Source organism: Suncus etruscus, chromosome 17, assembly GCF_024139225.1.
Source record: "Suncus etruscus isolate mSunEtr1 chromosome 17, mSunEtr1.pri.cur, whole genome shotgun sequence".
Taxonomy (NCBI): domain Eukaryota; kingdom Metazoa; phylum Chordata; class Mammalia; order Eulipotyphla; family Soricidae; genus Suncus; species Suncus etruscus.
Window position 1 is genome coordinate 45,643,936 of NC_064864.1, and position 19,101 is coordinate 45,663,036.

Sequence of the window (19,101 nt, forward strand, 5' to 3'; positions counted from 1 at the left end):
CCAGGATTGATCCCTGAGCCCAGGTCCAGGAGTAAATGCTGAACAGTGATTATGGATGTGCCTCCAGAGCTTTTAAAAAGCCCACAAGGTTTCAATAGCACCTAATAATCAAACCATAAACCCCACTGGATGATTCCTCTCTTCCCCTTTATCCTCTCCCTCTCCTCCTGAAATTCTCTGTGGGGAACAAAACTCTGATGACAGTGGAAACACAGAATGAAGAGGCAACACATAACTCTTAACCTACAAAAGTTATCAGGGCCTGGAGAGAGTATAGTGGGTATACAGTGGTAGTCTGCTTGGCATATGCCTGACCTGGGCTCGATCCCTGGTATCCCATATGTTCCCCCAAACAACATCAGGATTAATTCTTGAGTGCAGAGCCAGGAGTAACTTCTGAACATCGCAGAGCATGGTTCAAAACCAGAAAAAATAAAGAAGATGGAGCCAACAGACAGCATGAGACCGATCATCGGTTCAATTTCTGGCATCTGTATGATCCCCTGAACTTGCCTTGGGGATTCCTAAGCACTACCAGGTATAGGCCAAAAATTACAAAATAAAAAATGAAAAGATGATGTCTATTGCAGTTTCTCCTACATGGCTACCTTGTATCTAATATGTACCCGTCTTTTTCTCTGTTTTCATCTAGTATACTTAGGACCAAATGCAATTTCAGAACCAATTAAGTTGGCGAGTTCCCCCAGTTCATCTGTATCTTTTAGGCAGGCTACCCAGGCCTCTCTGCTACCTTGAGACTGATCTGAAAGTCTGGCTCCATCTTTCAACAAGGTGGACCAGATAATGAACCTCACAGTGGGTGATTAGTCAGAGGCCATGGCTAGTTAAAGTAACAGTGACAGTGACTTCCTTTAATTTCCCCGGGCAGTTGCCCTACCTCTCTGACTTTGGTTGAAGCCCTAGATGCCCCTTGAAAAGCTTTCTTTTCACTAATTTCAGAAGTAGTATGTCAGGTTCCTTATCCCACACAATCAAGGCATCCAATCACACCAAGAAGCAGCGGTGCCAGGAGACAAGATGCCATGTCAGGCCTTCTCCTTCTTTATGGTTTGCTGCAGGTAGGAAGGACACCGTGCAGCACAAACAGCATGTCTCATTCTTCTCACATTAAGGTTTTTCCCCTGAAAACACACCATGTATCATCAGGCTAACAGGAAAACTCCACCTCTGCTCCTAACTCACAATGTGAAGAGAGGTGCTTCACCTATTTACCTAACAGAATTATTTTCCTGGTTTTCTTTGGGCTATACTCTGTGGTGCTTGGGTGCTACTCCTGGCTCTGTACTTAGAAATTACTCCTGGCGAAGTATACTCTTTGGGGTACCATATGGGATGCCAAGGATTGATAAAAACCCAGTCAGCTGATTGCAAGGCAAACATCCTACCACTCTACTATAACCCTGGACCCATAATTATTTTATTATGTATAGATTTGGGGAGTTCATATCTGGTGGTGCTTGGGGGACTATGTGAAATCAGGAATAAAATCCAGGACTGCCTGGATGCAAAAGATAAATTCTATTTGTGGGCTTGCCAGTTTCCCTTCGTTTTTTGGGGGTACACTTGGCAGTGCTCAGGGGTTGTTCCTGGAATGTTTGGGGGGACCATATGGGATATAAGAAATCAAACTGGGTTGGCTGTATGCAAGGCAAACTCCCTACCTGCTGTACTCATCCACAGCTTCCCTTCGAGATGGATGGGTCTCCTGTTTGTTTTAGAGGCACACACTGTGGTGCTACGGTGATCATAACAGTGCCAAGGATGGAACCTGGTCACTATCCATGACAAGGATGCCTTCTCCTTGGGTGGGTTATTTGTAAGGTTACACGTTCCTTTAAGTAGGACTTAGTACCAGTGCAAAAGACTCAAGTACTGGTGTGATACTTAAATAATAAAACATTTCCAATTAATACAATCTAAAATAGAAAAACTGCCATGGGAACTTCTGGCCTCTGATGTTAAAGTGGCAAACGATACTCTTCTGAGCATATTTCATGGAATTCTGAGATACCTCATTGGAAATAGGTCACAGTGGAAATAAAAATTCCCAAAGTTACTTTTGAAAGAAAGGGGGTGTCTAGCTGAAAGAGAGGAGACCTATGTACACATTTCCATTCAATAAACAGCACAACAGATCTTGCTTGGGAAAAACAAGGAAGCAAAGACTGCAATTCTGTCTTGAAAAACTGGCAATCCTGGAATTCCTACAAGCTGAACAAACTTCTGAGTGTGCTGCCAATGAAAGTCCACTGGCAGTGGAGCCTGACTGATGATCAGAAATTTATGAGATGGGCATTTTAAAATTCGTACTTAATTGGAGAAAATTCAGTCAGTGGCAGAGAGGAATAATAAGCTGGACTCTCCACCGAGATTTCTTCATTCAACCAGCTTGACTGTAGGGCGTTCACTTTAGATTCATTCTCATTCTCTCTTTATGTATATATGGATTATTTTACTGTACTAGATATACTACATAGATATATGTATCTATCTATATATTTACCTCAATATGTGTAAGGAAGATTGGGAGCCACACCTATTGGTGCTTGGGGCTGAATTCTGGGAGTGCTTGGCCAACAGTCTCGGTGGTTGAGCTACTCTACTATCTCTCCAGACTAAATTCCTGTGTTTGTTTGTTTTTTTAAATAAATGAAACTATGACTTTAAAAATAACTGACATATATTTTGCTACCTTTTGTATTTTGAAACATTTAAACATATTATCTATTAAATCAATAAAAAACACTTGCTGGGAGCACTCCTATAGTGCTGGTGGCTCTGGGCCACAAGTGGTATTTGTTTATTCTGCTCTAAGGGCACAGACTATACCTGGGACAGGGGTAAGTAGGGGGAGGGATGGACAAGGATACTATCTCCAGGCCTTGAACATACCAAGACTTATTTATGCTCTATCACTTGAGCCATATTTCTACCCTAAAAACTTTCCCTCATTCAGTTTTTCAGTGCTGGGATCAAACCAAGAACCTCATACACAGGAAGCACATATTCTGCCACTGAGAAACATCCAAGCACTGACAACATATTTTTTGGTTTTAAGGAGCCTCCCAAACAGTGCTCTGTAAGCAGAGAAATGTGTCCTCGTGATTCTTGGCCAATGAGGCTGGTGGTTCAATGCCTGATCCTGCAATGGTGGAGACTACCCAAAAGTGCTAGAGGGCCTCCGGAATATATGGTGCCAAATGATGACAGAGATTATGTAGAGTCAGCTGCGTGTACAGCATGGACCTCAACTATGCCATCTTTCCCATGCCACTGCTATTTTTTGGTGGGGGTTATAGAGGCAGTGTTCTGTGCTCGGGGATTATTCTTAGTGGTGGTAGGGGGTCCATATATGGTGGTGAGTAGAACCTGGGTTGGCAGTGCAGAAGGCAGGTACCTTACTTGACTGTACTATATCTCTGCTGGTCTTCCCCAAACCTCTTCTTAATAAGCCACTATGTGGAGTCAAAGATAAATTCAGTGGTAGAATGCCAGCTTTTGGGTATGAGACCCTGGTTCAATCCTTGACGTCAGAGAAAAAGTCACTATGTTCCTTTAGTGTGTGGAAAGCCTTATTTCTTACATGCTGGAAAGGACAGCAATAGTTCTCTTTTAAACTGTATCAGAATCCCTACCAAGACTTTCTTTTAGAAAACACTGGGTTTACTCCTAGCTCTGTGCTCAGGGGAGGTGCTCAGGGTTTACTCCTGGCTGTGTGCTCAGGAATCACTTCAGGCAGAGCTCAAGGGATAATATGCATTGCTGGGGATCGAACTCAGGTTGGCCGCATGTAAGGCAAGCATCCTGCCTGTGGTACCATCTATACAGTCCCCCCAACTGGGACCTTTATGACTAAGGGATAAGCAGATTCTGTAGGTGCTTATTCAACTCCCCTCCTAAACCAATCTCTTTCCCTGCCCCCTAAGAATAGCCCTGCTATTTTCATTTTCTTGCTCTGTCCTCATCTTCCTGGTTTGTCCCTTCAGATAATCTGACAAACTCAGGTTGTCACACACAAACCCTAGGCCTGACGAAAAAATACTCAGATGTTGGAGTCAAAAAAACCTAGACTAATCTTGAACTTTAGTAAAAACTACAAACTTAGACAAATGGCTTAGTTTCTTTAGTATCCTCATTTAAAAAATGAGGATATCATATTTACCGCAAGATACTAAGGTAAAAATGAAAGAGATAACTGACAAAAATGCTGAACTCAGGGCTGGGGAGATGGTCCAAAGGGCTGGAGCACTTTTTCTTTTTTTGGTTTTTAGGCCATACCCAGTGATGCTCAGGGGTTATTCTGTGCTCAGAAATCGCTCCTGGCTTGGGGGACCAGATGGGACACCAGGGATCGAACCCAGGTCCATACTGGGTCAGCTTTGTGCAAGGCAAACACACTGCATACTGCTGTGTTATAGCTCCAGCCCCTGGAGCACTTCTTTTTTTTTTTTTGTGGTTTTTGGTCACACCCGGCAGTGCTCAGGGGTTACTCCTGGCTCCATGCTCAGAAATTGCTCCTGGTAGGCACGGGGGACCATATGGGACACCGGGATTCGAACCAATGACCTTCTGCATGAAAGGCGAACACCTTACCTTCATGCTATCTCTCCGGCCCCTGGAGCACATTTTGTATGCTGAAGCCCTGAGCTTAATGCAGCAATCATGTTTCCTGAATACCCAGCCAGAAGTTGCCCCCAAGTACTGGCACTTGTAGCACCCACACCAAAGCCTTGTTCTTTCCTTTCATATATTTATATTCCACCCCGCACCTTTTTTTGAGTTCTGGACCACCCTAAGGTGTTCCTGGGACCATATGTGATGCAAGGTATAGAATCATGGTCACCATAGTCACATGCAAGGTTTTATACTCTGATACTATCTTTTCTGCCCAATTTGCATTCATTTTTATTTATTTTTTGTTTGGGGGGGTCACATCTGGCATGCTCAGGGCTTGCTCCTAGATCTGTGCTCCTATTACTGCTTGGGCAACCATATGGGGTGCTAGGGATGGAATGCAGGTTGGCAGCATGCAAGGCAAGCACCTTTCTCCTATACTAATACTCAAGTCATGCTACTTGTATTTACTTTAAATCTAAAATACTTTCTATTCTCACCATGACCTCTGATAGTCTGGGCTGACTTCCTGGTCCAAATAAGAGTAGTCATTTCAGTGGCACAGTCAGCTCACCTAATAATACACACATCTCAGATGCCAATGTGATATACATATATATGTATATATGTGTGTGTATATATATCTGTATATATATATAAAAACATAGAGTTGATTTCTGAGGTTATGTAGCTTGTAGGAAAATCTGTCTTTATGTCTTTCCTGCTTTAGTGAATATGGTAAACAAACAACTCACACTATTTTTTCCCCTGTCAAACAACAGGTCAACTGAAATGCCAGGATCTAAACAAAGCAACAAGAAAGACAGGGTCAGCCAACACTAGTGCCACATGCCCACACTCAGGCAGCGTTCCCACAGCTACCATCCATCAGGGCTCCAGAGTAGCCATGCAAAACTACAGCTGTTGTAGAAAAACATGATGCCAAGTCCAGGAATCTGAGTGATGGTTATTGTGGGAGTTTTAAGCCAGCTCTCTAGCAGATCTATCTGCCAAAGCTGCTGTACATGGTGGCTAAGGCACTGTTTTAAAAAGAGAAAACATGGGGCCAGAGAGATAGCATAGAGGTAAGGTGTTTCTTCTTGCATGCAGAAGGTCGGTGGTTCAAATCTTGGTATCCCATATGGTCCCCTGAGCCTGCCAAGAGCGATTTCTGAGCATAGAGCCAGGAGTAACCCCTGAGTGCTGCTGCTGGGTGTGACCCAAAAATAAAAATAAAATAAAAAATAAAAACTATAAAAAGAGAAAACATCAGGGGCAGAGAGATAGCATGGAGGTAGGGCATTTGCCTTGCATGCAGAAGGTAAGTGGTTCAAATCCCGGCATCTCAGATGGTCCTCCGAGTCGCCAGGAGCGATTTCTGAGCGTAGAACCAGGAGGAACCTGAGCGCTGCCGGGTGTGACCCAAAAACCAAAAAACCAAAAAAAAAAAAAAAAAAAAAAAAGAGAGAGAGAGAAAACATCAAAGTGGCTCTCAGAAATAAGTGCTTTAGGGAGGATTTATATAGGTAATTCCTATGAGGAAAGTGAAGCACAGATATCTTCTGCACAGAGAGCCCAGCCAGATTCTCGCAGAGTTCCTCACATTCAGTGGTGTGCTTGAATTGGCTCACATGTGCATTGCCTAAAATGCTTAGCCAAAGTTTGAGAGTCACTTGGCTTCAGGCTGGTAGCATGGTGGAATCATATGTCAGACACCACAAATCAGCCTCCTAACACCACTAAATCCTATCCTTGTTAAATATTTACCGGAAAGCCAAGGGTCAACAACTGTAAAGCTAAAACTAATACTTTACCTTTTTTGGACTGGAGCTTTGAGTCACACTCAGATATGCTCAAGACTAATGCCTGGCTCTATGCCCTAGCAAGGCTTCGGGAGCCATATGTGGTACTGGGATCAAACCAAGGTCAGTCACTTGCAAGGCAAAAAAAAATCCTCCCTGCTATACCATTTCTCCAGCCCCTAAAACTAATACTTTAGACTCTATTTTCCATGCAAGCCTGGAAGCTCAGAGGATTTTCCCCCAAGATCTTTTTGTGGTTCCTCCTACACATTCTCAAGCAAGTATCATCCAAAACCCCTAATACTGTTTGGCCATAAACTAGGATTCTCCTCTTCTTAGTATCTCACTTTTCAATGATATTTCATTAGGATTTGTACACACCAAGCAGTTATCTACAAGCAACTCTTATTTTACGATAATAAAATTTAGAAAGATTACTAACACAGAAATACTGTTTCTAATGTAAATCTTTATTCATTTATATATGAAACATTATTTCTTTGTGTGTGTGTGTGTGTGTGTGTGTGTGTGTGTGTGTGTGTGTGTGGTTTTGGGGTCACACCCGGCAGTGCTCAGGGGTTATTCCTGGCTCCATGCTCAGAAATTGCAGGCACAGGGGACCATATGGGACGCCGGGATTCGAACCGATGACCTTCTGCATGAAAAGCAAACGCCTTACCTCCATGCTATCTCTCCAGCCCCAAAACATTATTTCTTTTACTTATATTAACCTGTTCCCACAGTGACCATATGATTTGTTATAAAATATAATTCTTTGTTTATATATGTACACATATATATATTTGCCTCTAAATATAAAATTCATAGCCATAATAAGTAGAAATTTAGAAAAATAAGGTGAAATTCTATCAAAACTGCTACTGGGGAAAACCTAAATCTGGCAATATTCCATGGTCATAAATGTGTCATAGGAAGGTGCCAGAATATGACCACTATGATCTTCCTGTATTTTTAAGATATTTTTATTATAATAATTTTTATTGTGACCAAAGAGTGAACAACTAATCTTTCACAGTAGTATTAAGGTACATATATATATATATTTTTTGGGGGGGCCTCACCCGGCGGCACTCAGGGGTTACTCCTGACTTTCTGCTCAGAAATAGCTCCTGGCAGGCACGGGGGGGGGGGGGGGGGGGGGCCATATGGGATGCCGGGATTTGAACCAACCACCTTGGGTCCTGGGTCGGCTACTTGCAAGGCAAACACCGCTGTGCTCTCTCCGGCCGAGGTACATATATTTTTAATTTTTTGTTTGTTTGTTTGTTTTCAAGTTTTTATAGAAAGAAAAATTGCAAGATCTTTGGTCACTTGGTAGTAAGGAATATAAACTTCAAAGTATGTTTTTCTGGTCTTAGAAATAAAGTGGAAAAAAAAGAAATAAAAATGGTGGTTACAGGAGAGTAAGAAAGGAATGAGGGTAAACAGTGAATATACTGTTTCCTTTTTTTTTTTTAAATTGTACTTTTTGGGGGGCCAGAGAGATAGCATGAAGGTAGGGTGTTTGCTTTGCATGGTGGTTCAAATTCCAACATCCCATATGGTCCCCTGAGCCTGCCAGGAGCAGTTTCTGAGCATAGAGCCAAGATAACTCCTGAGTGCAGCCAGGTGTGACCCAACCCCCCCCCCCCAAATATATTGTACTTTTGTTTTGTTTTGTTTTTTGATTTTTGGGTCATACTCAATGGCATCAGAGGTTACTCCTAGCTCTATGCTCAGAAATCGCTCCTGGCAGGCATGAGAAACCATGTGGGATTCTGGGATTTAAATCACTATCCATCCTGGATCAGCTGCATGCAAGGCAAATGCCCTACCATTGTGCTATCTCTCCAACCCTAAATTTTACTTTTTTAGTTTTAGGGCCATATCTGTCATTTTTAGGCTCTCCTGGTCTGTGCTCAGAGAATATTTTTGGAGGACCATATATAGGGTACTGGGGATTGAGCACAGGTAGCTGCAGCAAGGCAAACCTGCTATACTCTTGGTTTAGTGCTCAATTTCAGCGTTTTTTTTTTTTATTGAATTACCACAAGATACAAAGTTAAAAAGTCGTTAATAGTTGAGTTTCAGTCATACAATTGTCCAATACCCATTCTTTCATTAATATTTATTTCCTACCACCAATTTCCCCTGGTACTTGGCATGCTCCCAGCCTCAATCCCAGCCTGCCTCTTTGGAAGACACCTTCTTTCTTCCTGCACCCTTTTTTCATTTTAGGAACCGCAGTTTGCAAACTGTTACTGCAGGGATATCATGCATATCATTTTATTTCCTCCAGTTCCTAGTTTGAATCTCAGCTTTTTAAGATTGAAATGTTCAAGATCAGTTACACAATGTTAACTACAGAGTTAACACCAGTATATATACCAAACTAACTAAGGTGGAACATTTTGTTACGTGTGGTTTTATGTACCAGACCTGGTTGTTTTTGTTGGGTGCTATCTCTGGCTCAGTGCTTAGAGATTGCTCCCAGTAGTGCAGAAGGTAGGGTTGGGGAGAGGAGTGGGTGTGGGTGAGAAAGTCAGGGAGAGGAAATCACATGCTTTGGGACCAAGGTTCTGGGTGTAAATGATGCATTTCCACCCTCTGACCTGTCCCTAAACCCTTGCTAGTTGTTTTTGTTTGTTTCCTGGGTCACACATGGCAGTGCCCAGGGGTCTGTGTTCAGGGATCTCTCTGGGTGGTACTTGGGGGACCATGCAGTGCCAGGTATTGAGGTGAGGTTAGCTACATACTCTGGTATTGCATGCAGCCAATCCCAGTTCGACCTTAGGCACTGCATATGGTCCTCAGAGCATTTCCAGAAATAAGCCCTGAACTCTGAGCACTGCTGTGTGAGGCCCTCTTAAAAAAAAAAAGAAAAGAAAAAGAAAAAAAAGAAGCAGGCTTAAACAAAGATATTCTATTGAATGGTAGAAAATAATTGGGGGGCCCGGAGAGATAGCACAGCGGTGTTTGCCTTGCAAGCAGCTGATCCAGGACCAAAGGTGGTTGGTTCGAAGCCCGGTGTCCCATATGGTCCCTTGTGCCTGCCAGGAGCTATTTCTGAGCAGACAGCCAGGAGCTGAGCACCCCTGAGCACCGCCAAGTGTGGCCCAAAAAGCAAAAAACAAAACAAAAAAACAAACAAAAAAAAAGAAAATAATTGGGGCCGGAGAGATAGCATGGAGGTAAGGCTCTTGCCTTTCATGCTGAAGGATGGTGGTTAAAATCCTGGCATCCCATATGGTCCCCTGTGCCTGCCAGGAGCAATTTCTGAGCATAGAGCCAGGAGGAACTCCTGAGCGCTGCCGGGTGTGACCCAAATATCAAAAAGAAAAAAAGAAAAAGAAAAAAAATTGCATACCATACATCAAATAAAGGGATAAAACCCTGTGTGTTTGTGTTTATTTGTGTGTGTGTGTGTGTGTGTGTGTGTGTGTGTGTGTGTGTGTATGTATGTACATAAAATACCACTAAGTTCAACAACAAAACAAAGCCAGGACTAGTCCCTGAGCACAGCTGACTGTGATTCCAATCTTCCCAACTCTCCGCTCCTCAAAAAGGAGGGCCAGAATAATGGTAGAGCAGATAGGAAGTTTGCCTTACATGGGGCTGACCCAGCATACTATCCAGTCCAAGTCCTGACAGGAGTAATTTCTAAGTGCAGAGTCAGGAATAATCCCTGAGCACTGCTGCGTGTGACTCAAAAACAAGCAGCAACAAAGGAAATAGGAAATGAACAGACACTTCAATCAGTGGAGACATATAAAATGCCAGCAGACATCAAAAAGTGTTTATCCCCCGGAGCAGTAATACAGCAGGCAGGGTGCTTGACTTGTACAAGGCTGACATGGGTTTGATCCTTGGCAAAATCTGGCTTCCTATATGGTCCCCCAAGCCCACAAGAAGCGATTCCTGAGTGCAAAGCCAGGAGTAACCCCTGAGCACTGCCAGGCATGCCTCCCCCAAAGTGTTTATCCTAATTTATTATTAAGAAAGTGCTCATCAGGGCCGGAGTGATAGCACAGCAGTAGGGCATTTGCCTTGCATGTGACTGACCCAGGACAGACCTGGGTTCGATCCCTGGCATCCTATATGGTCCCCTGAGCCTGCCAGGAGCCATTTCTGAGCACAGAGTCAAGAGTAACCCCTGAAAGCCCCTGGGTGTGGCCCCAAAGCAAAACAACAACAACAAAGGGAAATGTCCATCAAACAACAATGAGATATCATCTTGTACCAGCAAAAATTGCATATAGAAAAGACTGGCAAGAGACTATAGAGACAGCCCAGAGGGGAAGCTGTTTAATTTGTGTGCATCCAACCTAGGTCATACCCCAGCACCACCTTTGTCCCCGGAGCACTACAGAGAATGATCCCTAAGCACAAACATGGAAATAAGCCCTATCTATCACAACCTTTGGGATGGCCCCCAAACAAAACAAAACAAAATCATAAGTGAAAACATCATGAAATTGGATTTGGCCATGAGTTCATTTCTTAAACTTTTTTTTTTTTACTTTTTCTTTGGGGGGGGGGGCACACCCAGTGTGTGCTCAGGGGTTATTCCTAGCTCTGTGCTCAGAAATCACTCCTGACAGGGTCAGGGGACATTATGGGATGCTAGAAATTGAACCTGGGTGGGGTACACGAAAGGCAAATGCCCTACCCACTGTGTTCTCTCTCTGGCTGCCATGATTTCTTTTCTTTGGTTTTTGTTTTGGGTCCATATCCAAAGGTTCTTCCTAATTAAATACAGGAAATAAACCTGCATGTACAGCATGTGCTCCGGCTCTTTAAGCTATCTCCTTGGTCCTGATGGTTGTGTTCCTACTACGGTCACACACATGGATACACAGGGCTCAAGAGATCCAAACCCAACAAACACCAGCAGGTGTGCAGTCTTTGTGTGTTAGGCATGTTGTGCCTTATCACTTGAGTGATCTCCCTGGGCCTCACTGTAGCTTTGACATGTCCCTATAATTACACCTGCTGACATCTTTTTATGTGCTTTACTGGCCATCTGCATGTCTTCTCTAAAGAAACATTTGTTCAAGTATTTTTTAGTTTTGGGGGTCACACCCAGCAGCGTTCAGGGATTACTCTTGGTTCTACGCTCAGAAATCGCTCCTGGCAAGCTCGGGGAACCATATGAGGATGCCAGGATTTGAACCGCTATCCTTCTGCATGCAAGGCAAACGCCCTACCTCCATGCTATCTCTCTGGCCCCTTTTTGATTATTTTTAAATCATCTTTCTTGCTTGTTTTATTTTTTTTTTTTTGGAATTTTATTTTCTTTTTTTTTTTTTTTTTTTTTTTTTTTTTTTTTTTTTGTGGTTTTTGGGTCACACCCGGCAGTGCTCAGGGGTTATTCCTGGCTCCAGGCTCAGAAATCGCTCCTGGCAGGCACAGGGGACCATATGGGACGCCGGGATTCGAACCGATGACCTCCTGCATGAAAGGCAAACACCTCACCTCCATGCTATCTCTCCGGCCCCGGAATTTTATTTTCTTTAGGGTTTTTGTTGTTCTTATTATTAGGTAACACCCATTGATGCTTAAGAGCTACTCCTTTGTTCACAGTGTCACTCATGGTCATGCTCAGAGGACTGTATATGGTGCCAGGAATTTGAACAACCAGGGTTAGTTATGCACAAAACAAGCTTTACTCTATGTACTATCTCTCTGGCCTCAGTCATGATTTCTTAGATATGATACCAAAAGTACAGGCAACAACAACAACAACAACAAACCAACAATGACGAAAAATAGGCTAGTTCTTCACTGAATCAAAAAAATTTATGTGGGACTTGAGCGATAGCACAGAGCTTGCCTTCCACACAGCAAACCTGAGTGGAATCCATGGCATCTGTCTCCCAAGCCTGCTAAGAGTAATTACTTAGTGCAAAACAGGAGTAATCCTTGAGCATCGCTGGGCATGGCCTCCCCCCCCCCCCCGAAAAAAAAACAAAACAAAAACTTTTATGCATTAATAAACATTCAAAAAGAAAATAATTGCCACCAATATTTCCCAGGTAGCTTGGTCCTTGCTGACCCCTCACTGGCATTCTCAGAAATGGGGTGGGGGGGAGCAGACTCCCCTTTCTGCATGAGCTATAACAGCTGAACTCTACCCTCAAACAATTCCAGACTTAAAAGTTATCAAACTTCCAAGCCACCAAATTAGTTTTAGATCTATAAATCCTGGACTGCATGGCCCCAACACCTCAGTATCTTAAAGCAGTGTCAGCTCAGCACTGTCACACGAAATCTGAGGGGAAAGTTCCATAGTCATCTACCCACCTCAGGGAGCCTAAACAGTAACACAGAAGGCTCAACTAGCACTAATCGCAGCCCAGTAAATCCTTAGACACTGACTTTAGTAACACCATAGAGAGATATAACAATTATTTCAAATTGACCTGTGTTGATCTAAATTTTGATGATTCTATTTGCCTATGTGTTGCCTGGCAACATGAAGTGAATTTCTTTGTGCCTGCAGAGGCAGGCTAGCGTGGTGGGTAGGAGACTGGGGACAATTGAAGGGAGGTCACACTGATGGTGACATTGGTATTTGAACATTTAATTCCCAAAACTGCATTATAATAACTTGGTAAATCATGGTGTTATAATAAAAATTAGAAGAAAAACAAAGGAACAGTCAATATAGTAAAAATGTCACTGATAGAATGAGAGTGTATTCTCAAATCATATATATGATTAGCAATTACTATCCATATTATATAAGAAAGTTTTAGAATTCAATGACAAGGGCTGGAGAGATAGTATATATGTAGTTGGCAAGACACTGGTCTTGCATATAACTGAAATCAATTTGATCCCTGAGCTCTACCAGGAGTGACCCATGAATACAGAGACAGGAGTAAGCCCTGAGCATCGTCGGGTATAACCCCACTCAAAAAAATGATTTGAGGGTTTGGAGAGATAGGGCTTCAGATAGAATGCTTGACTTGCACATGGCCAACCCAGATTCATTTCTTAGTATCACATATAGTCCCTGAGTACACCAGGAATGATTTCTAAAGCATTGCTAAGTGTGGTCCAACAACTAAATAAAAGAATCAAAAGAAAGAATTAAGTGGTAAGGGCTGGAATGATAGCACAGAAGATAGAGCTTTTGTTTTGCATGAAGCCAAGCTGAGTTTGATCCCTGGCACCCCATATGGTCCCCCAAGCCTGCCAGGAGTGATTTCTGAGCACAGAGCCAGGAGTAACCGCTGAGCACTATTGGTGTGGCCTAAAGACAAACAAAAAATAACTAAGTGATAAATATTATATATATTCTATCCCACATATACAAAAGAAGTAAAATAAAAAGATTTTATGGGGCCAAAGAGGTGGCACTAGAGGTAAGGTGTCTGCCTTGCAAGCGCTAGCCAGGGAAGGACCAAGGTTTGATCCCCTGGCGTCCCATATGGTCCCCCCAAGCTAGGGGCAATTTCTGAGCGCTTAGCCAGGAGTAACCCCTGAGCATCAAACGGGTATGGCCCAAAAAGAACTTAAAAAAAAAAAGATTTTACAATCTATTCCAAATATGACACCTATGTATACAATATCAAAATCCATGTAAGTTATTCACTTAAAAGTACATAGATAATGGGGCCGGAGAGATAGCATGGAGGTAAGGCGTTTGCCTTTCATGCAGGAGGTCATCGGTTCAAATCCCGGCATCCCATATGGTCCCCCGTGCCTGCCAGGAGCAATTTCTGAGCCTGGAGCCAGGAATAACCCCTGAGCACTGCCGGGTGTGACCCAAAAACCACAAAAAAAAAAAAAAAAAAAAAAAGTACATAGATAATTACTGTATATACTGGAGTATAAACCGAGTTTTCCTGGCACAAAATTTGTGCTGAAAAACCTGAACTCAGCTTATACTCGGGTCATACAGGTTATTTGATTCGGTGTGTCTTCTGCCATCTGCTGGAGGTGCTTCAGCTCAGTCCACAAGTAGCTGAGCTGAAGAGGAAGATGGCTGAACTGAACTGTATGGTACTGAACTATTTAACCCACAATATTCTGTGCTTTGTATGAGACCAACAGCAAAGATGATTTCTGTGAACTCAATGATGATGTCTATGTTGATATATCGATGCCACATTCATGTCTATGTCACAGTAGATACTGCTGAAGCTGTTTGGACATATAGAGGATGATGAGGAGGATCCAGTTTTGAAGGATTTTAACCTTTGTAATTTAGCTTGATTACTGGTTCAACTATGGTTTTCTGCACTTTTTTTTTAAAGTTTTATAGTTATTGTTGCTAGCTTACAGTTTTTCTTTAGCAATAAATATTGAAAAACATTTAACATACTGATTCCTCAATTACTGTAATTGTTTTGGTTATATATTTTTATTTTTGAAATTTGCCAGTGGCTGCTACATTTTCCACCTCAGCTTAGACTCGAGTCACTGTGTTTCCCCAGTTTTTAGGGTAAAATTAGGGTGGTCAGCTTATACTTGAGTATATACATAATCATGGCGTGAGGAATAAGTGGTTAAAAGGCTTTGCATTTCGTGAAGGCAACAAGACCTAAAAAAAAATGTAATATATTTTCTGAATATCTGAAAAGGAACCTCAGAAAGAAAGACTGGGCTTTTTTAAATCAAGCAATAATGAATATACAAGCATCACATTGAAATGCCTCAAAAAGAAGTTGGACTGTATTTGGGGATGGTCAGAATTAAAAACTTACCACTTGTCAGAGAAAATGGCAGGAAGATCTAGCAGAGTCCTTGACTGCTGTCTTAGTAAGTGCTATAAATTTCAATTAACACCTATCTGCAGTGGTTGGCTTTTATTTTAGGAGTACTTTAGAATCTACTTGGGGATTAAGTTCCTGATTCTTTCCTTAGTAGATAGTTTGCTGCTAAAACGGCTGGGTTCTTTGGGAAGCTGTGAATACACTTAACATTAAGTGATATTAGCATTAACGTTCATAAGTGAAGAGAGAAGTGCCCCAACACATGCTGAAGATTAACAAAGCTGCCAAATACTTCTAATCTAAAGGGCTAAGAATAAAACCAAGTACACCCTAATGCTTTTAGTGCCCTTCACAATCAGAGGAGCAACAACTATTTGAGGACAGTTTTGAAAAGGGTCCCAGAATATTATTATCCTTCCTTCCCTTGATCTCCAAGTGAAAAGGATTGGTAAGAGAGGTAATGAGCACACATATTCTCCAAGACTCAGAACTACACTTAGATTCACTTAGACCCAGCACCACATCAGATTTACAACAGGCATACACTTATTATTAATACCTGCTCTCCTTTCCCCACTCCTGAATTGGGTTGTACACTCTCCCTCTATGTAGAAACTGTCTCCTTCTGTCCTACAAACTCTTTTGAGAGGCACTTTCGTCACTTCATTTAACTCTGAAAGAAGTTGAAGGAGGGTGAGGACACGTGCTTGGTAATCATCCTCTTCCAGATTGCCTCGTGAGCCAGAATGGATTTTTATTATTGGTCTGTGGCTGCAACTGCTGCAGAAAGACTTCAGCCTGACCTTCCCAAGCTGCTGGGGGAGGAATACAGCACGTGGCTGGCAGAGAAAATGTGTCTTCTCTTTTTTTGGTAAAAATCTTTTGGACTACCAGAACTCATTATGGTAGAAAGTCACCCTTTTAGCGTGTAAGACTCAAGATGTCGCATCTGTTAAGCTCTAATTTGATAAGAGTAAAACTGATCTGAACTGATCCAAAAAGTGAAAGGCTAAACTCCTCAGAAGAGCAGCAGAAGCAAAGAACAGACCTTAGGGACTATTCCATGAGCAAAAGAGGAGGAAAGAAAATAAAATCCATTTATAAATGCAGCTCAAATATGAGGATAGATCCCACAGCTGGACCCATAAAGAGAAAAAATATGTCAAAGTAAACAACTGATAGACTAATGCAGTCCAATCTATCTGGTGGAGCGAAGATCCACTGTGGGAATACTGAGAAACTTGTCTGTTAGGAAGGGCTTGCTTGTTGCCTCACTGAGGAAGACTAAACTGGCTCTAGAACACTGGAATGCATGGTCACAGTACACTGGCTTGCTAACGAGGAGGTTGGGAAAGGAGAGAGGAAGAAAGGACAGATAAAGGAGAGAGGCAGAGAGGGAGGGAAAGCAGGGACAGAGAGCGGAGAGGAAAGCTGGGAGAGAGTGAAGGAAGAAAAGAGGGAGAAGGAGATGAGGGAGAGAGACAGAGAAGAGAGGGAAAGAGAGAGAGAAGAAGAGAAATGCTTGATTTTTAGTCGACTTGGAATCTTTTTGTGACCCTTATCTGCTGAATGTCCTGGCCTCCCACTGGGGAAGAGGGTGGGATGGTAGAGAAACTGTGCCCAGCCTCATCCTGTGTTTTTGTGGTCCTAGGACTCAAGAGTTTCATTCTGAAACATCAAGTTCAATCCTATGCCATGCTAAAGCCTCATCTGTTCTTTATATAAACTCAGAGCTGAGGACAGGCACTTTGTGGAAAGGGAAAATCAGGCCAAACTCAAGGAAAACAAACACTCATACACTAGGCTAATCACATCTTCAACTCAGCCCATACCATATAAAAACTGGCTCAAAAACAATGCTCAAGGCAAATGAACTCAATTTTTGTTACTATTATTATTTTTTAGTTTTGAGTGATATTCAGAGATGACTCCTGCCTCTGCAGTCAGGAGTCACTCCTGGTGCTTGGGGGTATATGGAATACAGGATGCCACGGATCAAACTCAGGTTGATCCTGTACAAGGCAAATGTCCTACCCATTGTATTATTGCTTGGGCCCCAGAACTCAATTTTAAAGACATATGTACCAATGAAGTTGGATGGCACATAGGGTAGGGTACCTACCTTACACACAGTCAACCTAGGTTCTATTCTTATCATTTCATATAGTTTCTTGTGCACCACTGGGACTTAATTCCTTGCACACAGAGCCAGGAGTAATCCCTGAGCACTGTTGGTTATGGTCTTCTCCCACAAACCAAATAAATAAAACAAAATAAAATAAAAATAAAGCATAATAAAACACAATAAAATAAAAATAAAGCAAAAATAAAACAGAAATAAATATGTACCAATAAGGGCTCTGGCTATGAGAATCCAAAAAGCCATGAATTAAACTTAACTAAAGTTTTTTCTGACTTATAGTTTCATTCAGTTCTAAATTTTTATTTTTTTACTTTCAAAAATCAATACAACTCCCTAAAGTTAAAAAAAAAACCTCCTCACCCACTCTAAAATAATAAATCACCAAATTTTCACCTACATATCTTCTATACAACTAAGTAAACTCCCCATAGAGCACAAAGCAGAAGACATATGCTATTTAAAGTACTATCAACAAATCCCTTACTAATTCTTCTTAGCAGCCTCATACTTGTCTCTCCCACTGAAGCTGTCACAGACTCCTCTGCCATGAGAGAGAGCAAGCGAGCAAGAGAGAGAGATCCTCCATCTCAGGTACCACACAGTCACTTGGGGAGAGTAGTGCTTACCTGCTCCTCTGACAACTGGGATATGTGATTCACAGCAGCATAGGACTCAATCTTGGGATTAAAGTGGTTGATGATGGCTCTGAAACAAAGAATTAATATTAATATAGACTTTGTGGAAGAAGAGAACATCAAAGTCAAAATCAAATACTGAGTGAGAACTGGAGAAACAACTCAACAGGCAGAAATGCATGTGCTGCATATGGAGGCCCTGGTTTGATCCCTGTAACCACATGATCATCCCTGAGTACTTCTAGGAGTGACCCCCTAAGATCTGAGTTGTCCTTAAGCACCTCAAGGTGTGGCTAAAAACAAAGTACATTTACTCAGTTTGAGAGTGCTAACACATAGAAATAGCTATAAGGTGGTAACTATTCTCTTCTGAATGAGATCACATGGGAGGTGATTTGCAAACTCTGAAAAGAGAAGAGTTAGATAATTTATTAGGAAAAAATAGAATCAAGGGGCTGAAGAGATAGCACAGTGGTAGGGCGCTTGCCTTGCACGTGGCTGACCCAGGAAGGACCTGGATTCAAATCCTGGCATCCCATATGGTCCCCCACACCTGCTAGGAGTGATTTGAGAGTAGAGCCAGGAGTAACCCCTGAGAGCCACTGGGTGTGACCCCAAAACAAAAAAACAAACAAAGAAACATGGATCTCTACAAATAAAGTAGATAAAAAATAAAAATAAAAATCCCAACATAGAATTTAAAAAAGTATAACCCCCAAACCAAGTGACCCTGGGGGCTGCCACTAGGGGGCCCAGTTCAGTCATAAAGAAAAGTCCATGCTGACTTTTGGGACTCTGACTTCTGGGAAACAACTCAGTCAAGTTGGGCTAACACACTCTAAACCAAAAAACAGTTTGGTCCAGACTAAACAGTTTCTAAACTAAAACAGTTTCTCTAAAAAAAGTGAACTTGGGCTAAGCTTAAAACCAATCTTCATACTTGTTGATATCTGAAACCATAAAACTGATTGTCCTTTTCAAATTTCTACTCAGACTCCTAATCAGAGTCACAAAGTTTCACCAAATTGACCTCTTATGGGGTCAAAATAATAGTGCAGCATGCAAGGCATTTTCCTTGTAAGTGGGAGGCCTGGATATGATCCCATCCCATACGGTCCTTAGAGCACTTCCAGGAATAATTTCTGATTGTAGAGCCAGGAGTA

At 42.2% G+C, this 19,101-nt stretch overlaps 1 protein-coding gene across 1 annotated transcript in view; it reads right to left on the minus strand.

Annotated features, from left to right (window-relative positions):
- The window catches only part of ARMH3 (armadillo like helical domain containing 3), a 252,387-nt gene that overhangs the window by 18,284 nt on the left and 215,002 nt on the right, over positions 1–19,101 (minus strand). Inside the window, exon 24 of the mRNA XM_049790854.1 lies at positions 17,930–18,008. Coding sequence (XP_049646811.1) covers positions 17,930–18,008 — 79 coding nt within the window. The remainder of the gene's footprint in view (positions 1–17,929; positions 18,009–19,101) is intronic.